The following is a 17954-nucleotide window of genomic DNA, read 5'->3' as shown; positions in this document are numbered from 1 at the left end:
AAGAGAAAAGTCTTGAAAATATCAGATGGCTTGTGCTGGCATATCAAGTAAGTAATTAAGTAAGTAATTTTCAAGACTTTTTTAATGTAAAAGTAAAATGAGTACTCCCTTTTCCTAAAATAAGGTGATGCATCCCAACTATTCTCTCAACTAAATGTTTAACCTCTGCAAATGTGAGAGGTTAGCCCTGCTTGAGGACACAGATGTCCAGGCTTGCCTCACATTTCACTCTGATGCTCCTTCCTACCAGCACTAACTCTCTAATAAGTAACCATCATAAAATGAAAACTGTGCTTCTTGGCTGGGTGGGTACTAAAGTGAGAACAAAGGAAAAAGATCTAAAAGGTGATGAATACAAATTTTCAATACATGGAAGAACAGTATATATATACATAAATGTGCATATTTTTTCCCTCCTAATCAATTCGCTACATCACCAGGGCTGTGAATGGCTGCATGGTATAGCAGAGGGGACAGTGGGATGAAGTAAGGCTAGCTGGCAGGCACTAAGGTCACAGTTTGACAGGGGGAATGGTTTTGGTTCTCTACTACACAGGAGAATGATTATTATGTAATATTTAGTCATCTATAATATATAGATAATATTTTTTTTTCAAAAAAGGCTAGAAAGAAGAATTTTGAATGTTTATACTACAAAGAAATGACAAATGTCTAAAGAAATATGTATGTTTACCATGACTAGAACATTATACAATGCACTCACATTTATGTACATATGGTACCCCAAAAGTATGTACAATTTTTAATGTTGTCAATTAAAAAAGACAATGGGACAATGTGTCATGTCAAATATTAATTTTTTGCTATAAAAATTTGAGTTTTTGTAGTTTTTTAATGTAATTTGGCCATTAAAAACTCATTTAATTTAAAATTGGCTATGATATGCCTTCTTGGGAATTGTTATGTACACTTAGAAATTCTTGTGAAGAAGAAAAGCACACCAACAAATCATTTGGGAACATAAGGACATTTTCTTCAGTTTGTGAGTAAATTTTTTAAATGATAAATTATGCTTTATAATATTTAATGATATTAAACCAAGATTCTTTAACACACTGCTCTCCTAACAAGCTCTTGCTGAAACATCCCAGTGAGGAGTGCCCTAGGCTTGCTCTCTGCAGAGAATTTCTGTCATCTACCTCCTGCTTTTAAGCACTGAAACTTGGTTTCATAAGCCAATAGTTCTCAGAGTATGATCCCTGGGACCTTTCAGGGAGTCCATAGGTCAAAACTATCTTCATAATAATGTTAAGATATCATTTGCTTATTTTTCTTTGTTCCATTTTGTTTTGCCATAATGGACATTTATACCAATGGCACAAAAGCAGTTTTGTGAGAAAAACTGCTGGAGCCTCAGCATAAACCAAATTGTACTAGTATAAGTCACTGTATTCCCCACCATGCACTCACTGGTGGTAAAACAGATGCCAATTTCACTTAAGAATGTCCTTAATGTACTAGTACAACTTATTAAGTTTATTAAATCTCAACCATAAGCATAAAGAAAATATTTCTGTGATAAAATAGGAAGTGTGTATAAAACATTTTTGCTGCATATCAAAGAAAGATGGCTATCTCAGGAGGAAAGCTTGGAAACTGACACTTGGGTATCTGGCAGACATTTTCTTGAAAATGAATAAAGTGAGCCTGTTAACTTCAGAGACAACTAACAATATTTGTTGCCAATGAGATTTTTAAAGAAAAAATTAAATTTTGAAGAATTTGTGTTCACACTTATAAATATGAGAATTTATGACTTTTTGATGAGATCAGTGGTGACATTAATTATTTGTAGACTTGTAACATCTTTTCAGTTTTCCCATTGTTCTTCATTTTATTATGTCCCATTACGATAGAGAGCTCTGTGAAGGGAGAACTATTTAATAATAGTGTCCTCTTAAGACCTAGAACTCAATTATACAAAGAACAGTCATTGGATACATATTCACTGACCACCTTACTATTCTGACTGATGGTATTAAATAAAATGTGTATATGTGTATTTTTGTATGCCTCTGTTATGTATGCATATGTATACTGAGTTCACAAGTATCCTATGCTCTTGGTAAATGAAAAACCATGTATTTGCTACGACACTGATCCAAATAATCAAAATAAATAATCCATTTTTAAAAAGAATTTGTTTTTTACTCATACATGGACACAATATCTTTGTTTATTTTTATGTGGTGGTGGGGATCAAACCCAGGGCCCCACATGTGCAAAGCATGCACTTTGCCATTAAGCCACAACCACAGCCCAAAAAGTACCCCATTTTTTAAATACATATTTAATAACTATGGCTCTAAAGGAGGGGTTGGCAAACTATGGCCTGTGAACCAAATCTGGCCTACTGGCTGTTTTTATAAATAAAGTTTTATTGGACTACAGCCATTTCCACTCATTTACATACTATGCATGGTGGCTCTGGCACTACAACAGCAGAATTGCAGAAGTTTATGAGACTACATGGCTCACAACTCTTTGAAAATATTTGCTATGCAGTTCTTTATAGAGTAACTGCAGAGGCCTGCTTGAAAATACAAACTTTTTGGAAAAATTGTGCTCATTTTTATTTTTAAATTATACAAAGTAGAGCTGTAGCTGTAGCTCAATGGTAGAGTGCCTGCCTCTCATGTGTGAAGCACTGGGTTCGATCCTCAGCACCACATAAAAATAAATAAATAAAGATATTGTGTTCGTCTACAAGTAAAAAGAAAAATATTTTTAAAAATTATACAAAGTATATTGTGCTTTATATCAAAATATACTTCTTATTTGAAATCAAATAAAACAAATACAAAACTGTTGCTAAAACACCTACACATTTTCAATGTAAATTCTGAAAAGAAACTAATACAATTCCCAAGGAGTATGTGCCCTAGTTCTTCTTTCTTATGGCTTAAGATCACTTTTATCCAGGCCTACCTACCAAAGCCAAATATCCATTACCACCAAATCAGGCGAGGCAGAATTAAAACTTTTAACGGCCACACATCAAACAAATGGTGACTTCTGCTGCTAGCCATGAGCATGGGACTAGTCCACTGCCATAAACAACTGCTTACAGACAGTGGGACAACAGCAAAATGATACTGTAATTACTGAAAATGGGAAAACAACTGAAACCTGGAGAGTTTATTTGAATGAACAGTTTATAGTCCTGCTTTTAAAGCCAGTAAAAACAGTATTCATTTTTATTTTAAAAAAAAAATTCATAGTCTTTAACATAAATACTCACAATGTCCTTAGGATGAGGCAGCTATAGACAGAATTAGCTGGCAAAAATGCTAAAACAGTATTATAAACAGACTTCATGTATTCAAGAATGCAGAAGAAAACATAAGCATGACAGAAAGAGAAAGGGAAAAGAGTTTCCATTTAATTCTTTATTATGTCTTCAACAACTGAAAGAAATCTGAAATTAAAAATCCACTGGATAGAATTAACAGATTAGACACTGCAGAAGAGGAATGAACCTGAAGATAGTAATAGAAACTAATCAAATTGAGGGACCAGGATATAGTCCAGTGGTATAGTTTTTGCCTGGCATGCAAAAGGCCCTGGATTCAATCCCCAGCACCAAACCACAAAAAGAAAACAAACTATTCAAATTGAAACCACAGAGGAAAAGGATTGAAAAAAATAAACAAACTAAGCCCCACTGATTTATAAGACAATATCAAATAGCCTAACACATACATTACTGGAATCCTAGGAATAATGGGAGAGACAGGAAAAATCCTTGAAGAAACAGTAGCAGAAAGGTTCCCAAAATTTGGTGTAAATGATTAAGTCCACAGATGCACAAAACTCAAAGAACATCAGACAAGATAAACAAAGGCAATCACACCAAGGCACATCACCAATTGCTCAAAACCAGTGAATGTCATTAAGAACAAAAAGATTATGTTGCTCCCCTCCATATGTCATATAAAATAAACAACTCTAATCCAAAGAAAGTAGGCAATGTATTTCTAGATTTTCTAATTGAAAAAAAAAATGAGGGTAAAGTTCATCAAAGCTGAACTTCTCTCATTTTGTAGAGAGCTTCCTTCGCTGGTATCCCTAGAATTACCTTAGTCCATCTGTTGGATAATCAAGAATGGACAATCTGGAAAAGAACAGTAACACAACCCATTTACAGACCTTAGAGTTCATGAATGTCACAATCTTTGGGAACTGCATGTCCCCTGAGATCAGAAGCTTTCATGTCTTTGATGATCTATTTCTAGTGTAGTCTCTAATGAAACACAACCACGTGAATACACAGGAATGAATCAGTCTAGTTCACCCTCAGTACACTGGCATGTGATGTACAGAACAAGGTATAAAAACAGATGTACAGAGGGACTAAATGACTGTCCCAAGAATATTCAAAAGACATCCTTAGAGTAATGCTACCACACAATGTTACCTCAAAGTAGATATAAAAAAACAAGCTTTAGGGGTTAGGGATTTAGCTCATTTGCAGAGCACTTGCTTAGCACATACAAGGCACTGGGACCAATTCTCAGCACCCGAAAAAAAAAGAAATGAGCTTTAAGTTTTACTTACTCTGAGTTTCCACAAGATCCAAAGCTACACTAGACACTGTGTCCATTCCAGAGCTGATACAGGATTGGAAGGTTTTTAAGGAAGAGAGAGCAGACTCTACACCACTGAAGGATATGAAACCAGTTGAACCTGAACTTGAACTGGAACGTCCTGGCATCTTGGAATTATTACCTAAATTTTAAACACAGTAACAAGAGTTGTATGTTAGAAAAATAACCATATATGAAAATAGGAAAGTGGTAAATAATCATATGACTACATCCAATATCCAGGTGCCATACTGTTATCTCCATTCAGTGTCCCCTGAGAGGACACGAGAGCATCGTGCCATCATCTGGGCCACCAAATACCGATGCACACAATACATACATAAATAAATAAATAAATACAGCAGGTAGAATACCCTCTTCCAAAAGATTCTTTGATTCTCTGAAGAATTCAGTAACAGCCTAAAACATAAAACAGGTTATCCATGATGCATTTTTCTAAAACAAAAAAACAATAATAATAAAAGCCTAATAAGGCAGGATTTTGAAAATCTATAATTTGGGGGGGGGGGAGATACCAGGGATTGAACTCAGGGCCATTCAACCACTCTACCACATCCCCAGCCCTATTTTGTATTTTATTTAGAGACAGGGTCTCACTGAGTTGCCTCGTCATTGCTGAGGCTGACTTTTAACTCACTATCCTCCTGCCTTAGCCTCCAGAGCAGCTGGGATTATAGGCATTCGCCACCACACCTGGCAAAAATCTGTAATTTTTAACTTATCAGATATATTTGCACTTTGAATTCTGAAAACTGTAAAAATTACCTGACAGCTTCTCCAAGTTCTAGCACATCTATAAACTTGGGAGACCCCAAGATTCAATAAAAGCAAAATTTCTGTGCAGACTTCTCATCTTCTGTTAATTCATCCATTTTAGCAGATTCAGTTATTATCTTCATATTAAACTCCCTAGAACTCTACTTTCAACCACCCAACCTTTAAGCTTTGGACTTCTTTATGTAAAGTGCCTACAGAAAGACATGTTTGCTTAATTCAGAAATCATCTGAAATTCAATCCACTGAAACCAATCAGAAAAGTAAAACCCACAGAGGCTTACTAGGCTGGGAGGCTGGTTGTTCCTAAGGCTGTATGGTAACAGAAAGACATTTTCCTGGAATCATGAATTCAGACTCTACAATTTTATTACTGTGTGACCACAAGCAAACTGAATGCCCCAGAAAAGGAATGGGAAGGAGTAATCATGACATGGACTAGCATCTAGTACACAGTCAAAAAGCATGGGAACCTGCCCTTCTTTCTTAGTAGACAGCTATGCACTATCTCTGGCATTTCCTCCTCTCCATGACAACCATTTTTACCGCGCATTTGTACTACTACTGTAGTTTCTCAATTATTTCCTCCTGAATTAGGTCCACTCACTCAAATAGGACCTTACCATGTCTATCTTTAGACTCATTAAAAACAAAGGGTATAGTGACACATAAGATACTGATTTTTATTTCTGAGGTTTTAGTTTAGTGCAATCATCCACAACTACAACTCACTGATAATTCGAAGAATTCAGTCAACAAATATTTATTATAAGTACCTCCTTAAGTGTATGGCACTTCTAGCATGGGAATGTCACAGTTTTCAAGATGAGTGCTCTTAAGACTCATTTTCAAGCACTATTTTGTTTCTTTTCCTTCAGTGAAAACCTACCATATGCCATGCACTATTCTAGACCCTAGAAATACTCAGCCTCTCATCAGCAGAGCTCACAGTTGAGCAGTAGAGGGAGGGAGGGCGGCAGAGGGAGGGAGGCCGACACAAAAGAGGAGGGGAGAGGTGGGGGGGAGCAGTGTGGGAGTTACTGAAAAGTGGAGGCACTAGTAATGCTTAACTTTGCCTTAAGTGATCAAAGACACCAAGGCTAACTGATCTTACCAGGATAAAGAAAGAAATTTAATGGATGGAGAGAAAACCATTCAAGCAGAAGAAAGGAATATAGGAATAAAGAGCAAAGACATTTGCAAAGAATATATAACTCTCTACAACTATTTGAATTTTCCTAATTACAGAAAAATAATGCCCTTTTAGACTCTTTACAAATTTCCAACTCTTCCTCCTCCATCTTCACCACAAACTAAAAATCTCATTTCCTATTTCACTGAGGAAACACAAACAGAAGAGATGTTTTATAAGTTCCCACTGCTTGCCTCTTCCTTCCTCTGCCTTCCTTTTTGATAACAGGAGTAATCTGTGCCTGCTCCTTGGCAAGCCAACCCCCCATCACTTATCCACTAGATCCTTCCCTTCTCTACACACTGTCCCAGTAATTCTCCCTGCTCTCATAATTCCCTACAGCAAACAAAGGAACCGTTATTTCTCCCACCTTAAAGAAAACATCCTCCCACTTTCCCTTTACCTTCACCCATGGTCACCACCCCCATTTCCTCTGCTCACTATTACAGCAAAACTCTTTCACAGATTTTTCTGTTTCCAAACTCTTTCCTCTCATTCTTTCTTGGACCCACTCCTGCCAGCCTTCCACCCCAACCACTCAGATGCAACTGCTCTTACAAAGGTCACTACTACAGTCCCTATCTCCTTTGACCTATCAATCAATAGCATCTGGCACAGTTCATCATTCCTCCTTCCTGGTACACTTTCTGACCTGCCTCCCCTGCCCGGTTGCTCTTCTATCCATAGATGGTTCTCATTCTCTGCTGTTCCTCGGCATCTGCCTGAGTGCCATATGATGGAGGGCCTCAGCATTCAGAATTTGGTCTCTTATTTTTTTCCATCTATATAAAAATCAAGTACAACCCTGCCTCAGGGCCATGCTTCTCTGTTTCCTCTGCCAGGATACCTATCCCCTAAATATCTACATTGCCACCTTTCTCACTTCCCTAAGGTCTCCCTTCAAATGCCTACCTTGGATGCCCTATGCAAAATAGCAAGTGCTCCCCATGCCCATCAGATTTCAGGTCATTCCCTCTTCTCCTTCTCCTGTTTTATCTTTCTTCACAAGAGATACAACCAAACAACATTGTTTTGTTTATCATGTTTATTGTATCTACTTCCCAATTAGACTACAAGTTCCTTAGGGACAAAGACTTTGTTGTGTTCACTGCTTTATGTCAAGCACCTAAAATGGAGTGGCACACATAGCCATTCAGTAAAGTTATGGTGAAAGAATAAAGGAGTGAAACATGACGTGTACCCCCAACACCTAAAAACAGTGCACCTCTCCCTCCCAAATCTCAATGCTGGCAAATCCTAATGCTGGCAGGCTCAGGCTTAGTGCCCTGGTCACCTCTCTTCTCCATCCTCTCCCACCCACCCAGGGCTCCCAGCCAGTCCCATTCCATGTAAGTACTATCAACAAGAACACTGAACACCCAACACCTCCCTTCCCACTTCCCTACCCGCTCTCAAACCTTTTCCTTTTGTAGCAGGTTCCATCTTACTAAATACCAACTCCATCCTTCCACTTATTAAATCAAAAACCTTGATCATATTTAATCCTCTCTCATCAAAATCAAACCCATCAAAACTTTTGTCAGAATCCAACCATTCTCACCAATTCTACTGTTACTACCTGATTCAAAACGCTATCTTTGTGTTTGTCAGCTTTTTTTGGTGTAATCAAAATATCTGACAATAACAATTTAGACAAGGAAAAGTTTATTTGGGGGGCTATGATTTCAGAGGTTCAGTACATGGTCAGCCAAATCCATTGTTCCAGGCCTGAGGCAAGGCAGAACATCATGGAGAAATGGTGTGGCAGAGGAAAGTTGCTCAGAGCCTGGCAGCCAGGAAGCAGAGAAAGACAGTACAAGGAGCTGCAGACAAGATCTAATGCCCAAAAGTATGCCCCCCAGTGACCCACTTCCTCCAGCCATACCCATCCAGCATAGTGGTACTTTCACTAATGCAGTTATAACTCTTGGAATCTGATCATCATTTCCCCTGTGAACATTCTTGCATTAACATAGGAGCTTTCCCAGGGACATTAAGGATCCAAACCATAACAACCTCCAACCTGGTCTCCCAGATCCCAACCTTATCTTTTTCACTATATTCTCAAAACAGTACCCTGAAAGAAAATTTGAAAATGTACATAAAATCAAGTGGCTCCCCTTTTCAAAACCCTCTCCCCACTTCCTGATTCATATCAAATGATACCCAAAGGGCTTCATACCAACAGTGGCTCCCCAAATAGTCCATAACCAAGTAGCATTAGTATCACCTCTGAACTTGTTAGAAATGCAGATTCTCAGGCCCTAACAACCTGTGTTTGAAGACATTCTATGTAATTCTTGTTGTGTTATACCTAGGCTTCAGTGATAGCACATCACCTGATAGGGCTGCTGAAACCCTGATTGCTGGGCCTCAACCTTGCAATTTCTAATTCAGTGGGTATTAGACCAAAGAACCTGAACTTCCAACAAACTTCCAGTAATGCAGATGCTGCTGATCCAGGAGTCACGCTTTGAAAACCACTGCTCTACAGCACATGATCAGGTGCTGTAGAGCAGTGGTTTTCAAAGCGTGACTTCAATAACCTAGGCATGTTTTCACCTTAGGGTATTTGCACTTGCTGACAAGAGAGACAGGGATGCCAATAATGAAAACAGAAAATAAAAAGAAGGAAGGTCGGTCTTAACTCCATGTTGCCTATATAATAAAATTAGGCATTATGAGCAGAGTATCCAAAGCCTTCCACAAATCCAAAGCCTTTTTCCAAGACCAAAACATATATTCCATGTAACCATAAATACTCAATATTCCGAGAAAATCCAATCCATTTCTGCAACAACCCTTCAACACAAGCTTGAAAGAGAACACATGCATATTAGAAAAATAAATCAAGTACTATGAATTCAAAAGAGAAAGAGATTTCAAAACCCTGTACACTAAGAGGTTCAAAAAAGAAATGACCACAAGCATAACTCAGGGAAGACATGGTCTTCAACGATAAGAAGGCAGTTAAGCTAGATTAGGATTGAGGAAAGTCTAAGTTATCCAGAGAGAGCATCTGACATGAAGAAAAAATTATAATGAAAAGTGGTCATGAGGTAGGAAAGTGGGGTGAGCCCCCTTTACCTGGCATACAGGGACAAAGGGAAGGAAAGAAAACTGGATTTCATTCCTTGGCAGGATAGTGTAGGGGGTCGTCAGGGAAGGATAAAGAATAATCCACTTGAGCCTGAGTGTCATCAAATACACTTTTACCTTTATGTATTTTAAAAACTTTACCTTAAAAATCAAGACCAGAAGCAAACATGGTAAAATGCTATAGATGTTAAAATCTGGGTATCAAAAAGGGTTCTCGGGCTGGGGCTGTAGCTCAGCAGCAGAGCACTTGCCTTGCACCTGTGAGGCACTGGGTTGGATCCTCAGCACCACATAAAAATAAACAAATTTAAAAAAAGAGGTTTTAAAATTCACACCAAAAGAGAGAAAATATGAATATAAATTAAAACCCAAAGGTGATTTTTAAACACATGCATTTGGTGAAAGAGGGTGCTTATTTAGAATCCCACTTTATTTCCCCAAACAAGTTGGATTATTTTATATAATATAAATAAAAATGTATTCAAAAACATGTAAAAATACAAAATCTTTAAAATCAGAGTCAAAACTCAGAAATTAAAGGGAAAACCAAGTATATGAGAGAGAATGCAGCCATGCAGGCTCTAGGATTCTACAGGGCATTACATTTGTAATACAAATTTAGCTGTGAACTTCCTGACAATCAAAACAAAAGAGAAGGTTACTTTTCCCACGAAGAAGAAAGTACACCAGGAACATAGGAAAAATAAAGCTTTCCAGAGCAACTAAGGCAGTACAAATTATTATGAGATAAAAAGAGTTACGTTTAAAAAATTCTCAGTAATATCCCTACAATAAATGCAACAGCAAACTTTCTAGGACTGTTTCATAAGACTATTTCACAAGGTAGACTAAAGACAGGACACTTGTGACAGATATCAGCTGGTGCCCACCAAAGCCATTTCTTCTTCAACCTAGTCAAACAGCTATTGAACCACTGCACTTCACAGTTTTCCTTGCACTTAGGTGTGGCCTATGATTGTACTCAAGGCAATGAAATATGAGCTGTTTCCAGGCCCAGTCCATAAAAATCTTTTTCCACACTTTCTCCATACACACACTCTCCTGTTTGTTGGATGATGGGCTAGTGAGTGACTTTACAAGACGAGACCCACAAGGTGAGATGGCACACACCTGTAATCCTAGTGGCTTGGGAGGCTGAGACAGAAAGATAACAAGTTTTCAAAGCCAGCCTCAGCAACATAGGGAGGCCTGGAATATTCTTCATATTCTTTGATTTGCCATTCATAATAACTCAGCTCTCTTCCTTTAGTTACGTGAATACTTATATTTTCCTCTCAACAACGCTGCCTCGCCAGCACTGTTCCTATTATTCTTCCTTGGATTGTCCCAGTCCCTTGTAATGGAGTGCCAATATCATCTGGCCTCTGGAATCCCTTTCCTGCACCCTACCCCTGTGCTCTTATCAAGCTGTCAGTTCTTAAGGGAAGAATCAGAAACTCAACTTCTGTCACAAGCCCATCTGAAATGTTCCATCATTAATGCAGCTACACACCCCAACCTGGAATAATCTGTCCCTTTTTAAAATATCCATTGCATTACTTTTAAGGCACACATTTTTCTTTGCATCCTAGTTGCATATGCTTTATGACCCTGCTAAACTGAAAAAAAATTAAATGTTAAATTACACATAACATAGAATTTTACCATCTTAACCATTTTTAAGTGTACAGTCAGCAGTGTTAAGTACATTCACATTGTTATACAGCCAATCTCTAGAACTCTTTCTATCTCACAAAACTAAAATTTTACAACTATTAAACAACTCCCATTTCCTGGGCTCCTAGCTCCTGGAAAAAGCAGAAACCACATTGTACTTTCTGACTCTGACCTTGACTACCTTCTGTACTTCATATACAGGGAGTCATATAATATTTGATTATATCACATGATTAATAATTGGCCCTGTCGGTAAGGCCAATTATTAATGGGAAAATAAAAATGCTTCTCTTGCCTCTTCTCACCTGACTGTATGTCACCACCATAGGATCCGAGTAAACGCTTCCTAGACAACGTGCTGGCCTCCTGTAAGTCCCTGGTAGCCTGTCTTTCTTAGCATGCCAAGAAACATCTTTCTCCCGGAAGCCTTCTCTTATTCATGCAGTCATTTGTTCCCTCTCTCATGTAACCACTGTCCCTAGCACACTCACGTACACACACACTTCCACGTAAAACTCTTCGCAGCTACTTGCTCAGATGTCTGTGGTTCCTTCACCCTCAGAGTTCCCTAAACTAAAATGCTGACATATTCTGGGAGCTGTTAAACAGCTTCTCATACAAAATAGGTAACCAATAAAGATTTGTTGAAAGTCAGGGAAACAATAAAAACGCCACCATTTCTCGGTCACCTACAAGGGACCACAAATTGTGCCCTGGCGCCTGGTTCTCACTGCCGCTAATCCTCACACCAATCTCGAGAAGCGAAGAGGAAACTGAGACCCCGAAACTTTTATTTGAACCAATGGCTCCTGGCCCTGCTTTTAAAGCCGGTTCAAACCTGAATAATTTCTGGTCCGTCCGTCAGTCTGTCTGTCCCCCTCGCCCCGACACACACAGCGCGGAAGGACGGAGGGACGGCCTCTCCCAGCCTGGGTACGCGGCGGCAGCCCCGTTGAGGTGACACGGGCCAGGACCGCAGCCCGGGATAGCCGACCCCGGGCCGGTCCCTGCGGCGCGCCCAGAGCTAGGCGACAACTCCCGCCGCGCTGGCCACCACCATCCGCCGCTCCTGCCTCACCTGGCAGCGCCACCCGACTCGGTCTGCTGCACCCGGAGTCCGCACACCTGGACCCCAACTCCTCTCCGCAAAGCCAGTCGCGGCAACGGCCAGAGCAGGCTCCTGCGTCATCAGTCGTCGCCCGCGATGGGGTCACGTGACGCCCCGCCCTGCTGTCCATCTCTTCGGTCATGTGACGACCTGGAGAGGCAGGGGCGGAAGCCGGGGTCCCGCCACCTCAAGATCTGGGGCCGGGGGCAGGAACCCTTGCGGAGCGCGAGGGTGGGAGCGGGCTGCGGACCCCGCGCGCGATCGCCGGCCCTACGCGTGCGTGGGTGCGCGGGCCGCTGACAGGTGAGTCGGGCGGGGCGCGCGCCCTCCTTTCAAGTCCCGCGTCCCCTCCCCGGCGGCCCGGCCGCGCTGCGGCGGGGGTTCTGTATTAGCATACCTTACGGTCTGGAAGGGGACCTGGGCAGGAGGGCTTAGAGGCCAGTCCAGCGCTTCAGCTCCACTCTCCTTTGGCGCTTTGGGAGCGCCAGCTGCCAGAAGCGTGGCTGCTTGGCCCGCATCTGTTCCTTGCAAGTTTCCGGGGGCAATGCAGTGCTGATGTTGCTGTTCCTCTAGAAAACTAAGTGATTAGTGAGTGCTTTTGCGAGACCCAGTTTGAATTCTAGTTCTCTCATGCGCTGTGAGTTTGGGCAAGTCTTTGCTCCTGTCTTGCTCCCTAATTCCCTCACTTGTAACATTGTGGTGCCAGAGTCCTTTGCATTTCGAACAAAATGTTCCGCAGCCTCTGATTCCTTTATGGTTGCCCAATAAAAATAACTCAATAAATTGCACAGAGCCAGTAATGGAACCTGATCTTAACGTACATGGAGCTCCCTCCAACGTTAGTGAAGAGGACTGGGACAGCGGTGAGGGAGACGTTGTTTACTGTCTCTGCCCACAACTAGGTATACCTACCCTAGTTACCCTTCACCAGTCTTTCTTAGTAATCATAAATCGGGCTAGTATGATCAGGCTCATTACAGAACTTTTCTGGAAGAGATTTGCCTCTCACATTTATCTTGTCCAATGACCATTATATTTTGTTCATGATAATAGATTTGTGGAGACCAGTGAGTGCTTCCTTATTAATGGAACTGAGATTCTGTGAAAGGATAAAATTAGAATTTTTTTATCCTTTGTGTAGGATCAATGGTGCTTTGTTCAGGACAATTTAATTGCTTAAGAAAGTTTTGTTCTGTATTTATTTGGTGTGTGATGATGTCATGCTTCATTCCTGAAAGCATGGTATCTGTCCCCAAGTGAAATCCTAGTTCCATCCCAAATCCTTAGAAATGAAGTTATGACAACTTTATAACTCCCTAAAATAATAATAGGGACATTGACAGATCTCGGTTTCCATTTCATGCCAATAGAATATTAGTATTGAGAAGACTGGTTTTTGTACATTTGCTTCATCTCTTGCACCAAACAACCTCTGAAGAATTATTTGATATAGCTTCTCCTACGATGTTTATTTAGAACTCATTCTAGAGTAATTTTTTTAAGGACTTATAAATCCCTCTACCCACTTCATAGGTCATTGTAATGTGATTAGGCATCTACTGATGGTTTTTTTCATTCTTCTTCAGGGTCGATTTTTTCATCCAATGGTAGAATTGTTTACCAAATACCCTAGCCAAATAATATTCATGCAAGTTGTGGAAATTCTCTTTGTTACATGGAAAATGTAATTAATTCAAGTTAGGACGTCTAGTACACAGTAAGGTAACTTACATGTGATAATGTGAGTGATTTCCTTCTTTCAGTTAATCTGGTTTTAACTCGAGTCTTCAAAATTTTCACAAAAAAAAAAAAAGGCTTACACTATAGAGATAGAAATCAATTGTTCTACTTGAGGGAAGGCAGATGACAATGAGTTTGATTTCACTGAAAGTATGTTAAATGTAAGCCACATTCTGCTTTTGCATTAAAAATTTAGCACAAACATTAATAGATTTTTAGATAAGACAGTCTAGGTAATAAAGATCGTAACACTTGTTTTTCAATTGCTAAACACATTTGATTCTTTTCTTATACTCTCCTTATAGTGATCTTTAAAGGTATCTACAGTGTGATTCTTGATTGAAGGTATAAGGATTAAAATAAGAGATTGACACACAAAAGTCGTGACTTGTGTCATCATCCCAGATCTGAGCTTGAATGTGTCATACTGAGCATGCAGGTGCTGAGTATATCTGTCTGGCTGTTGGGAGAGCTGGGGAAGAGGGTGGGTAATGTTGCTTTGTTGGCAGTTTTCTCCGGGTCCCCACTGCCCTATTCTACTATCTAAAATCTGGTTGCAGTCATAACTTGGCCTTGTCTTTATGAATCTAGAGATTCATCCTGCAAAGACCTTCTGGGTTAGTTTGCTCTTCAGAGGAAAAACTCAGAAGGTAACTGTTTCACCCATTGTCCATTATTTTCACCTTTTTCCTCTCTCATTTCCCAAGCTAGACCATATCAGTGCAGAAAATAATATGAAATTCAGCCTATTAAATAGCATTGTGATTTAATAAGCAAGCATCACAGAGAAAACTAAAAGGATTTGTTAATAATTTATGCCTTAATGTGTATTATATGGGTACCCTCATGAGAGAGCATTCTCGACTTCTTAGCAATACTTGCTTTCAGACCCAAACTGGTCCACCTCCACTAATTTCTGTTTCTGTCTCTTGCTCACTCTGCTCCAGCCACATCAGCTACCTTGGTGTTCCCTAAGCACATCTAGCACATTTCTGATCTGAGGCCTTTGCACTTACTTTTAACTTCTGTGTGGAATGTCCTTATGGACCACATCATTACCTTTTGCTGCATAGCTAAATACCTCATAACCTAGTGGCTTTGAACAATGGACATTTATGAACTCACAGCTTCTGTGGTCAGGAATTAAGAGTATGGCTAAGCCAGCTGGGTGCCTTTGCTCAAGGGTTCTTGGGAGGTTGCACTCAATCTATGAGCATGGTCTGTAGTCTTATCTGCAGGCTCCACTTTGGGTTGGGGGGATATGCTTTCAAGCTTGCTTATGTGGTTGTTGACTTGCTCTCACTTGCTGCAACCATTTGCTGCAACCACTTGCTTCCCCAGAACTCGCAAGCTAGAGAGGATACCCACACCAGACATGGTGACACATGCCTGTCTCAGCTACTCAAAAGATGAAGACAGGATGATACCTTGAGCCCACAAGTTCAAGACCATCCTGGGCAACATAGGGAGACTCTATCTTAAAAATTGATAATAATAATATTAGGGTACTCAAACGAGAACTCACTCTTTTCTAATGTCAGAGATGGTATCTTTCCCTGCTATCATCTGTTCTTTAGGAAGGAGTGAATATGTCAGGCCACATGCAAGGGTGACTTACCTAGCACATGAGTACCAGGAGGCAGGTCTTCAGGGACCACCTTAGATCCGCTGTGGATCATACCCAGACATCCTCACTGCTTACTCTCCTCCTGATCTCTGCTCAGATATCATCCTGTCAGAGAGGCCTTCCCGAATTCTCCATATAAACTAACCCTTGCTCTGTCCTGTTACCATGCCTTTCTTCACATCTGTTATCGCAGCCTGATATCCAGTTATTTGTTTTCTCTTTCCCACTGCCATGAGTATGTTAGCATCATGATAACAGGGACTTAGTTTTGTTTTCACTGGTATAGCCTCAGATCCTGAAGCAGTGCTTGGCCCATAGTCTTTACTGGGTAAATATTTGTTGAATGAATGATTTGTATCACTAAGAATGCTTTCACCAGATAACCCAATGAACAGTGGGTAAACCACAAAGCAATACATTGAATAAGGATTACAGATATGTACAGATGTGTAATTTAACAGTTAACTAGCAGTTCAGCAACATCAACAAAAACTAAGATTCTGTCCTTCCACACCACAGTCTGCAGGTTCTGAGCTTTTTCCCCTTAGACTTGTCACCTCTTGGTCTCAGCTACTTCAGCTCCAGGAATCATATGGTCATCAGACCACATCAATGGCAAGAAGCAGGAGAATAACTAGTGCAAAGAGAGATCTTTCTTCACATCCCCTTCCCTTTGTCACAGGAGGTAAAAAATATTTCCTAGACTCCCCACCATAGACTTAAATCTCCTGGGTTAAAACTGGACTACACGTCTACTGCTGGTTTCAAGGGAGATACAAAAGTCAGAATCTGACCCCTTTGTCCTCCATAGAATAAAAGAAGGCTGATAGGAAATGCTGTTAATGTTGTTGCCATAACATTCCAGCAAGATAAGACATTTCCAAATGTTGAACCAACATAGAGACTTGTGAAAGTGAAAAAGAAAACCTCTAAGGATTACACACCCAGTTCCAGGTCATAGATGACCACAGTAGGTAGCTCACAATGGGAATGAACTTGAAATTCATGTGAGAAGCTCCAAGGAGCATTTTTGCTGTGGCTGCAGAGGAAGCCCTGTCCTGCACTGTCAACAGTCTTTCCACGTCCTGATTCTGTATATAGAGGATTCCCCCTCTTTTTACATATTTTACCTATTTTATCATTCATATGATCACATATGAACGTAGAAGTTGTCATTGACAACATTTTAATGAACTGACTACTTACAAAGTAAGCAGCTCAAAAGTTCAAAAAGTCCAAAAATCTCTATGCAGTTCAATTTTTATTTTGGTCAATCTTCCTATATATGGTGTTTGTTTTGACACAGCACAATATCATGGCAAAGCGAAAGATAAATGTTGGGAAAGACGCAGACTTTCCTGAAACTGAAAAGTGCTGAGGGCTTCCTGGAAGTTGACAGATGATGACTTAGCTAAATTAACATGGGAGAAGGGCAACAAAGGTTGCCTCAGTACAGGTTGCCTCAGAAGATGAGGATTAGAAAAGGAACTGGGAGAAGTGGTCATTGGTGAAATGAAGTGCACCTTGAAAACTGTTCACAAAAATTGCCATTTTTAACCCATCAAGTTCCAAGTCTTCAGTTCTACAAGTATTTCCACAAAATGGACACTGGTTGAAAAATAGATTGAAAATTATGATCTTGAACTTATATATCCTTCATTTATTTTCGTATACATGTATATGAAGTGCATATTTGTGTGTGTGTATTTTCAAATGTTCTAATGGTTCACCTATTACTTTTCTCAGAAGAATAGAACTCTAAAAACACATTGCTTTCAAAAACTATGATAAGTGGTGTATTTGTTGCTCGATTTAAGTTTTTGTTAAGTGTCCCATATCTGAGAGGATAGAACTTACAGATTAAGATCGTGCTCTGAAAGTCAGCTGTGAAGTACAAGATATTATACTGTCAAAATCACAGTTTGGTGCAATCCACTTTGAATCATTCTTGTCCATTCAATCATTGCATAGTCATTGTAGTGCTAAATTCTGTTGGTTTTTGTTTTTGTGTGGGTGCTGGGGATTGAACAACCCAGGGCTTTGCTCATGGCAAACAGTGCTCTACCACTGAGCTGCCTCCCTGCCCTAAATTTTGTGAAGCATAAAACC

The 17954-nt window shown here is 40.0% G+C and overlaps 2 protein-coding genes across 5 annotated transcripts in view; one reads left to right on the top strand and one right to left on the bottom strand.

Annotated features, from left to right (window-relative positions):
* Positions 1 to 12558, bottom strand: part of Nsmce2 (NSE2 SUMO ligase component of SMC5/6 complex) — a 221129-nt gene extending 208571 nt beyond the window's left edge. For all 4 annotated transcript variants that reach the window (XM_076836113.1, XM_076836114.1, XM_076836115.1 and 1 more), the window contains exons 1-2: positions 12449 to 12558; positions 4579 to 4749 (exon numbers count right to left, since the gene is read on the bottom strand). In XM_076836113.1, the coding sequence (XP_076692228.1) occupies positions 4579 to 4735 (157 nt within the window). In that variant the 5' untranslated portion in view covers positions 4736 to 4749; positions 12449 to 12558. The remainder of the gene's footprint in view (positions 1 to 4578; positions 4750 to 12448) is intronic.
* A 57-nt stretch (positions 12559 to 12615) lies between these two features.
* Washc5 (WASH complex subunit 5) overlaps positions 12616 to 17954 on the top strand; it is a 57243-nt gene continuing 51904 nt past the window's right edge. Inside the window, exon 1 of the mRNA XM_076835906.2 lies at positions 12616 to 12781. The gene's annotated coding sequence lies outside the window, so the exon portion shown is untranslated. The remainder of the gene's footprint in view (positions 12782 to 17954) is intronic.

The sequence above is a fragment of the Callospermophilus lateralis genome, chromosome 16, assembly GCF_048772815.1.
Source record: "Callospermophilus lateralis isolate mCalLat2 chromosome 16, mCalLat2.hap1, whole genome shotgun sequence".
In the NCBI taxonomy this organism is placed as follows: domain Eukaryota; kingdom Metazoa; phylum Chordata; class Mammalia; order Rodentia; family Sciuridae; genus Callospermophilus; species Callospermophilus lateralis.
This window is presented reverse-complemented; position numbering and strand designations above follow the sequence as displayed.